This window comes from Scophthalmus maximus, chromosome 11, assembly GCF_022379125.1.
Source record: "Scophthalmus maximus strain ysfricsl-2021 chromosome 11, ASM2237912v1, whole genome shotgun sequence".
NCBI classification, from domain to species: domain Eukaryota; kingdom Metazoa; phylum Chordata; class Actinopteri; order Pleuronectiformes; family Scophthalmidae; genus Scophthalmus; species Scophthalmus maximus.
Window position 1 is genome coordinate 12,859,239 of NC_061525.1, and position 8,461 is coordinate 12,867,699.

At 41.8% G+C, this 8,461-nt stretch overlaps 1 protein-coding gene across 3 annotated transcripts; it reads left to right on the top strand.

Moving 5' to 3' along the window:
* Window positions 1-729: 729 nt before the first annotated feature.
* On the top strand, window positions 730-7,090 carry c11h19orf47 (chromosome 11 C19orf47 homolog). 3 transcript variants are annotated; one of them, XM_035623584.2, is made up of 8 exons: window positions 730-789; window positions 2,274-2,361; window positions 2,851-2,965; window positions 3,317-3,398; window positions 3,985-4,110; window positions 4,228-4,377; window positions 4,993-5,066; window positions 5,150-7,090. In XM_035623584.2, the coding sequence occupies exons 1-8, from the start codon at window positions 771-773 to the stop codon at window positions 5,693-5,695; spliced, it is 1,200 nt and encodes a 399-aa protein (XP_035479477.1). In that variant the 5' UTR covers window positions 730-770; the 3' UTR covers window positions 5,696-7,090. The 3 variants fall into 3 exon arrangements, with proteins under 3 accessions (XP_035479477.1, XP_035479475.1, XP_035479476.1); XM_035623582.2 differs by lacking the exon at window positions 730-789 and adding an exon at window positions 842-1,175; XM_035623583.2 differs by lacking the exon at window positions 730-789 and adding an exon at window positions 842-1,175 and having other exon boundaries at window positions 4,228-4,302.
* Window positions 7,091-8,461: the final 1,371 nt, after the last annotated feature.

An 8,461-nucleotide genomic window follows, 5' to 3' on the forward strand; every position in this document is an offset into this window, starting at 1 on the left:
ATCAAAACGAATCAAAACACTCCATTATGATGCAAATGTGAAATCATCCCCGTTGATGCAATGATCGAAGGCACACACACACACACACACACACACACACACACACACACACACACACACACACACACACTCCTGTGATCTGTGATCTCATCGCATAGAACAGGTAGTGATCCCATTAATCATCAATCCCATAGTTGGTCGGCCCTCCTCTCACTTGGAGGCCCGTCGTGCCAGAAGTGTAAACCGGTTTGCTTCCACAGTCACTTTTAGTGAAAGAGCACAAAAATCTCTTAAGTGTTAAAATTACGTATAAAGAGTGAAAATTGTGGGAATGAAAGTGAGTTGGAGAGACATTTTGAAGATATTTTTCCAGCTCATCTCCACTAACTTTTATCTCCCCCACTCTAGTTGTGAACATTCTGCCACATACAAACTAACGTAAAAGTGTGAAAGGCGTTGAAACTTGAAAGAACGTTTTAATGGAATTTAAAAGTTGACTGATACCTTGAACGTCTAAAAGCTGTGGAACTTTAAGGGTTGAATGGAGTTAATTGTAGCTGTGAGTTTCTAAGTTGTGGAAGGAGAAGAGCCCCCCCCCCCAAAAAACAGGCTTCATTTTTTTTCTTTTTCTTGCATTCACACCCTTGGTGAAAGTGTTCGTTCTGTGTCGCCCTCTAGCGTCCACAAATAAAACTGCCACCGGATTGTGGCGCGTTCATGGCTCTGGCGGAAGTTGCGTCACGGAGGCAGAGGACTCCGCTTGTTTCAACATGGCGTCCGTGACAACAGGTGAGAGCAGAAAGGCGCGGCTAGCCGACCCCACTATATGACAACAATTGCACCATTTCGCTGTCTCACACTAAGGTGTGGTCGCTGCATTCATTCGGAAAACTATGATGCGTTTTTAGGACCGACTCAGCCCACGGTGGGCGCCGCGGAGGGCCGACAGCGCCTGTTTCATTCATGGCTGTAGCTTCGGCTAACACAATGCTAATGCCGAATGCTAACACATCGATGTCTTTAACTTTTATCGGTAACTCATAACCGCCCAGTGATGACTGTGCCCTCGGCTGTGTGGCCGCAGGTGTCGGCGGTTTCCATGTTCCAACTGGTCACATTGGTTGTTTGTGTTGACGCGAGCTACCCAGCGCGGTCTGAATCACATCTCACAGCCGGTTCGTACTGTTCCGCTCTTTCGTCCAGTTTTATCATTTTAAAATCCGGCTCACAACTTGTAACTTTTGGAATCCTCACACTTGAAATGTTGGAATTAGTTCGTCGTCTGTCGCTTGACTACTCAATGAATCACTGCAGTTCACAATGTCTTTCAGTGGAGAACCGTTGTCTCTCATCTGTAGAGCTGCAAATCAATGAATGGATTAAAAGAGGAGTTCATTATCCGGAAATGCATCGGCGACTGTTGTGATATTCACGTGATTTCAAGCAGAAATCAAACCACAGTTGCTATTTTTGTTTCCTGCCCCTTAAAATAAAGATGTTCAGCTTTCATCTGTTCAATATCTCACCGATGCTGAAACTCAATATATCAGAGACAAAGAAAGACGTTGTGAAATGATAATTTGAGCCACCGTGTAAATGGTGTGTCTGTGTAACATCAGTGAAAGTCTGAGCATGTTGGACGGAGCCATTGTTCAGGCAGCTGTTGTGCTCACTTCACCCTGTAGCAGATAGTTTCATGATCAGTGTTATAAATAACCTCCAGCTGGTCAGAAAGTTAGACCTCCGCCTGCTGCTGTCTCCCCGGGTTCACCAGGCCTCCCTCCCACTGGAGAACCACCGTCAGCACTACAACTTCACTTTGTCAACTTTGAGGGGGCCAAACTACTGTTGCCGTGGTTACAATTAGTGCGGGAGAGATTACGGAGAGGCTGTTGTGAACTGGTGTCAACCTCTCACGTGTCTATTTTCAGCGTTTACTCTTTTTTTCCCCCCACAGTCGTTGAGAATTTAACACATTGAGCTTTTGGACAGATGGTCAAACTAAACCAGCACATTGGAGATACAGATGTGGGTTTAGGCATCGCGATGGGCATTTTCGACACTGTAGAATAAGCATGATGAGTATGAATGATCTAAGAAATTTAAATGAAAATAAAGAAGTCATTAGTTACAAGATGTCATTCGATATATGATTTGTTAAATTAAATTTATTCTAAAAAAAGGTTAATGGATTTCTCAGCTGTGTCGTGTTCTTCAGTTCTTTGCTCTGTTATTGTTGAAATCTCCTTTTTTTTTCTTCCTTTCTTTTAAAGCCACCTCAGAGTGGATTCAGTTTTTTAAGGACGCAGGGATCCCACCCAGCCTCGCTGTCACTTATGCAGTCTCCTTTGTGGACAACAGGTAATCTCAATCCCTGTTTCATAAGCCTCATTGATATCTTCTCCTCCAAATGAGGTGTAGATGGTATTAAAAATATTTGTCCTGCCTGCCGTAAATTGTAATGTTAGGGGCTAAATGCATTTGTAAATGGTTGTGGGCTGTTGAGAGAAACTATATACCTATAAAGTGAAAGTGGGATTGTTGCAGTAGGAGCCTGTTCACCATCAGACCATTAGACAACTCCGTCACCACTGCTAACTACAGTAGCTGGGAGGTTCATTGTTTAATGGAAAGTCTTATTGAATGAACTTTACTAGAACAAGGTTATATGTAAGTTAGATATAAATTCATGAGAAATTAAAGTGTCCCTACTTTTCATTTTACTTCAATATGTTGGCAAATCTGATCTTGAACCATGTGTTTACTTGCACAATCCAAGGTCTGTGCTGTGAGCATATATACTTTATCATCTCCTTCACATTTTTTCTCTCGTTGTTTATGCCTCTGCAGAATCCAGAAGAACATGCTGATGGACCTCAGTAAAGATATCATGATGGATCTCGGTATTACAGTCATTGGTGATATCATTGCCATTCTTAAACATGCCAAGCAGGTGTACAGGCAGGTGAGAGCAAAGATAATATTTTAATGTACTGAAATGCTCAAAATGTGGAAAGTATAACCAAGAAAATCATGCCCAAAAACTATCCACAGCTGCAAACACAAATGTCAACAAAAACAAAATTTTCACAGTTTGTTACTAATGTAATAGTGAACCAGAGTAAAGTTTTCTTTCAAGTATTATAAATATGCAAAAGTAGAAAATATTGAGAAAATAATTGTTATATATACATAAGTCATTGACAAATATGCAGATGAGTGCAGTGACAGATGGATCATATTCAATGCCTTCTGGTAAATTACTTTACTATACACTGCAAATTCAACAAAAGATGTATGTCCCTGCCATCTTCAGGACATGTGCAAAATGGCCACAGAAGCCATTTCCTCAGGACAGACAAGTGTTCAAGCTGAGCTCAGAAGAACTGCCAATACTCGTGAGTAACAATATTGTATTTAGTATTTAGTATTACATGAGCTGTGATTAACATCTTATTAACTTTTAATTAGATTTTTGTTCAAATTGAAGTTTGGCTGTTGTGAGGGATTTAGATAGCTGGATGATTTGGCTGTTATTGCTGTTAGGCATGGGTATTAATACATGTGGTGCAGATATTAACAGCACCAATAAACCTTTAATCCAAACAAGTTTTAATGTAGACTCATGGGAGTGCATGAGGATGTGGTTCAAAAGCAGATAAAAATTGTTTAACTCAAAAGACGGCAAACGTGTGTATGCAGCAGATACATATACAGCACTTTAGTACTGTTAAAATACAATCACATTTGTCTCTTGACTGTGATAAAGATGTTCACATTGTGAGGTTTACTCTGGGCTTTTATCTTGATGGGATTTTTCAGTTTTGTCTTGGTTCCATCTAAACAAACAATCTAGAATATTTCGTACATCTGGACATTCCTGTTTAGCAGACCCAGGTTCGATATCAGCCATTTGAGTTGGACCTCAATTGTTGTCAGTGTATCACAATGCGTCCTGTAATGAATGTTTCTGTCTTTTCTCAGCTGCCACTCGTATGATTGCCAACGCTTTAAGCCATGACTCCCCCCCGGCCACACCAGCCCGTCGCCCTGACAACCGCCTCTCCGTCACAGTGTCCAACATGCAAGCGAACAAGAGTAACAAAGCAGGTAGATGTCACGCCTTTTACCCCACCAAACCCCTATGTCCTGCCCCTCTGGAGCCCCGAGTCCTGTCTATTTGTGTCTTTATCCACCTCTGTTTAATCCCTGTGAACTGTTTGTCAGTTTTAAGTCAGCCAGCTGATGAGAGGAACGGCGTGCCAGCAGCGAAGAGCCGGCGAGTGACAGCTGAGATGGAAGGCAAGTACATCATCAACATGCCCAAAGGCACCACGCCTCGTACACGCCGCATCCTGTCCCAGCAGGCCAAGAAAGGTAGGCCTGACCCAGTGGCCTCGCCGGCAGCTCGCTCAAATGGAGCCGTTTCTTACTACAGCTAATCAATACTAGAAGTTTTCATGGAACTCTTTCATACTAAAGCTGAATCAGGTGACTCACTCCTGGTTGATAAACAGAGCCTTGATCCCACGTCTTACTAATACTACCCACTGTACCAACATCACTCTTTGTCAAACCCTGCTTGTTTTTTCCTAAAATCTCCATGGCATGTATTCTCCAATGTGGTCTGTCACTACAAAGATTTGCAACCCCGTGAAAGAAAAACATTTAGCTTTATGTCAGGTTGGCTTCTGTCACTAAAGATTTGAAATGCATTATCTTACATTAGAAACTCCGAGCTGATTCCTTAAGCAGAAACTTGGACCTGGTCAGATGATATAAAAAACGAAAGCTAGCTTTCTCAACAAAGTGTGTGCATAAACTACTGTTATTACTACTATTACTATAAACGTAAACTACTACTATAAGTACTACTTTATTCGATTAACTGTTGCAGCTCTAGTAGCATTGATACCGAACCAAGTCACAGTCAAGTTGTCAATTAAATTTGTGTATAAATCACTCTCAACGCCTGTTCTCTCCCTTCAAAAGGTTTGAAACGCACCTCTGTATTTGCAAGACTTGGGGCTGAATCAAAGACAGACACAACAACAAGCAATAGCAAGGTGAGAGCTGTCGGTGTGCCCTCATTAGATCTCTGTGTATTGTTAAGATACGTTCTATTTTCTTAAAGCTTGTGTGTTTGCAGCCCACAGGTGTGTTCAGTCGCTTGGACAAAGCGGCTGCAGGGGAAGCCGGGCCGAGGGCAGGGAAGATGGATGTGGATGAGCAGGACGACAGTGATGGAGAGGGCTCGGTTCTGCAGTATGCCGGCGTCCTCAAAAGACCCCCTCCCCCCCAGAAGAAGAAGCACACTGCAAAACCTGCCCCGACCACCTTGCGACGACTGGGAGGGAAATTTAAACTACCTCCCACTGACACTCCCATTCCCTCCTCCTCTTCCCCTAATGGCCTCCCTCCCGCCAAGATGAGTGTGCTTCAGAGACTGGGCAAGCTCCATGCCACAAACTCAAACACGGCCGTGTCGCCCAAACTGGCCGACACACAGGACAACAGAGTGACCAGCACCAGGCCCAAACCCCAGGAGAGGCCAACCATAGCAAGCTCCAAGGTGAGCAGCAGCACCGGGGCTGGAGGAGATGGCGGAGGAGAGGGAGGGGGAGAGTCCTTTGGGGCCCGGATGGACGGTAAGGCAGTCAGTGTTTTTAAGAGACTGGGCAATAAGAAAACCTAACAACAATATCCAAGACTCTTTCAATACTTCCTTTATAGAATTTGTATCACCACCTTTTTGCATTGATCCTGGCGACATGCAGGACTGCAGATTTTTATTAACCGGAGTGTTTTTGCTCAGCCTGAGTGTGTGGACAATTTTAATGGCTTTTGGGTTCCTCTTAGATTTAAGGAAAATATTTTTTTCCCTACATTTATACCGTGCTGCCATCAACTTTGTCTACTGTCCAAACTTTTAATTTGAGGTCTCAGACTTTTCTGTTTTATGTCACCCATCCAGAACATTTATCATTTTTAGAAATTAATATTTAACTGTATTCGTGAGCTTAAGGCATGAGCATGAATTGAACCATTGTTTTTTATTTGACCCTATAAATCCACGTGTAAGGATGCTGCTGCCTCAACTATAAATGAAAACCTTTGAGTAGTAGAAGATACTGCGTATCCCTCAAGATGAATCCTGTGATCACTGTGTTCTGACCTGTATGGTACAGATAGGTTAAGGTTTATTTTTCCACAAGTTAAAACACAGGATAGCGGTCAGTAATATTAGCCACTAGAAGATGGTGAAATCTTTCTCTTCTTGTTACTTTCACCTAAGTATTACCTCCTTCCTGATGTTTTGAAATTAGAAAATGTGAGGAAATGCTTCTGAGCTTTAGTCCCCAACTTGTGAGCAGAAAAAGAAAAATCCAGATGGTTTCACAGAACAACCCATCCACTTGGAGTAGATGTTCAGTTCACACCTTCAGAGCTAAAGCCGCCCATGTCGACTTCATACCATCGTACCGAAGTCTTTCCAGAACAACCTCCCTGACGGCCGGATCAGTAGAATATTGTTCGTTTTGAAATGCAATGTATAGATTTGTTAGATCATGTTGATTTCACACAGTACAGAAACTGTTCTGCTGCATATTTTTCTATGTAGACGTCCTAGTATCATGTAAAGAAACTCTGAGATGCCATCAGGCCTGGTGTCAGGGGGCCACTGCCCCACCTGGTACGGGTCATAAACACTTGTGCACTGTTTTGGACTTTCAGACTTGCAGAACTTTGTTACACTGTAAATGTTTTTGGGAAAAATTTTGAATCACGTTTAAGAATTTTTATTGTTTTACGGAAAAAATGTCAAGCAAAACACCATGAAAGGTACATTAAGGGGGAACAAAGTTCTCAATTTGGAGCAAATGTGCTTGGAAAATAATTAAAAGAGGAAAAGGGTCGAAAATTATTTTGCCGTTCAGTTATTTTTTTCTGTGGAGATATTATCAAGGCATGCCAGTGACACACTGTACTTTGCAACTCTTTTGAGTGTCGACATGACTGCAAGGTCAATATTTATATTCCCCTGGGAGCGTTAAGCTGATCATTTATCAATAAACCTATGTAAACATCCTCTCATCACCATGAGGCTGCTGCTTCACATCATTGGCTGAACTACACGTGTTATGTTATTGGTGTTTGATCGGAAGCTGCAGCCTTGGACACACTTGACATCCAGATCTCAAATATATCTTGAGGATATGTATCTTGTATTTGACTTCATGACTGGTAGTGAACATGACACAAGTAATGTATTTTTCACGTCATTCATGATCAATGCTTCACTCATGCCAAGTGCTACTGTATCATCACCAGCCCTGCCAGTGGCTGTGTGGTTGTCAGCTGTACTGTGTGCCGGTTGAAAGTGAAATTGACAATGTGAAATGATAATTCACTCAGGATGATTTTTATGAATCAACCTCGGAGCCATCAGTCTCCACGAGCTGCTAAAAATGAAATGTGGGAAATAAGTCGACAACCTTGCAACGATCATACAATTTTGCAAAGAAATTGGATCATCTGTGCAGAAGTAGTGATCGAGTGGATCCTGGGCTGCCAGTGGTGGATGGTCACATTTACTCAAGTACCATACTTAAGTACAAATATTATATAGATGTACTTCACTCAAGTCTTTTCATGTGTCCTTCTTTTTCTCCTCTGTCCTACATTTCAGAGGTAAGTAGAGTACTTTTTTTAAACTCCACTGCAATTATTTGACATCTTTGGTTTGTCTACTTTAGCTTATGAAGTACTTCATATATTGTCAATAACTAACAATAAATGCAAGTAGGACAGAAAATGATCAACCTTGATAATTGATCAAGCTTTTTTTTCATGAAATACCAAACAGAGTTATAGCAACTCCAACATGTGGAATGAGAGGAATTATCAAAATATTTAAAAGCAAAGTTCTTTGTTTTTTTTATTAAGGATTTAGATTTCTTTATTTTGAATTGTGCACATTTTCTATGGGCGAAAAAACATTGCTGTGTGTGTGTGTGTGGGGGGGGGGGGGGGGGTTGTCTGGAGAGTTGTTACGGTCATTTCTCACTGTTTTCAGAGTTTTTACAAACGTGGTTAACCGTCCATTACATCAATGAGTGTAAATAACTCTCTGTCCCCTTGAGGTCGCACTCTTCCTCCTGCAGCCTCTCCGTCCGTCTCCATCTCCTGAAGACCGTTTTCCACTGATCGTTGTCATCAATCCGATGTTTATACAGGGGATGTCAGCGGAAGTAAAAGCAGAACTGTCATGCAGAGGTCTGTTGTTTTTTAAAAATCATTGTGTACACTTGTGTGGTCCACTTCCTAATAACAGGAGTGACGTAATCTGACATCTGATAGGCCTAAAGGTTTTCCAATAAAACAGTAATGGTGCAGCTATATATGTTAAAATACAGTGACTATGACTGGTTTCATTATAGTCCAATAAATAGGCACATAA

Coding starts and splice junctions, on each gene's coding strand:
- c11h19orf47 (XM_035623582.2), top strand. CDS start 1,055: ATGACTGTGCCCTCGGCTGTGTGGCCGCAGGTGTCGGCGGTTTCCATG. Junction 3,399..3,984: donor CAGAAGAACTGCCAATACTC/GTGAGTAACAAT, acceptor GTCTTTTCTCAG/CTGCCACTCGTATGATTGCC. Junction 4,378..4,992: donor GTCCCAGCAGGCCAAGAAAG/GTAGGCCTGACC, acceptor TCCCTTCAAAAG/GTTTGAAACGCACCTCTGTA.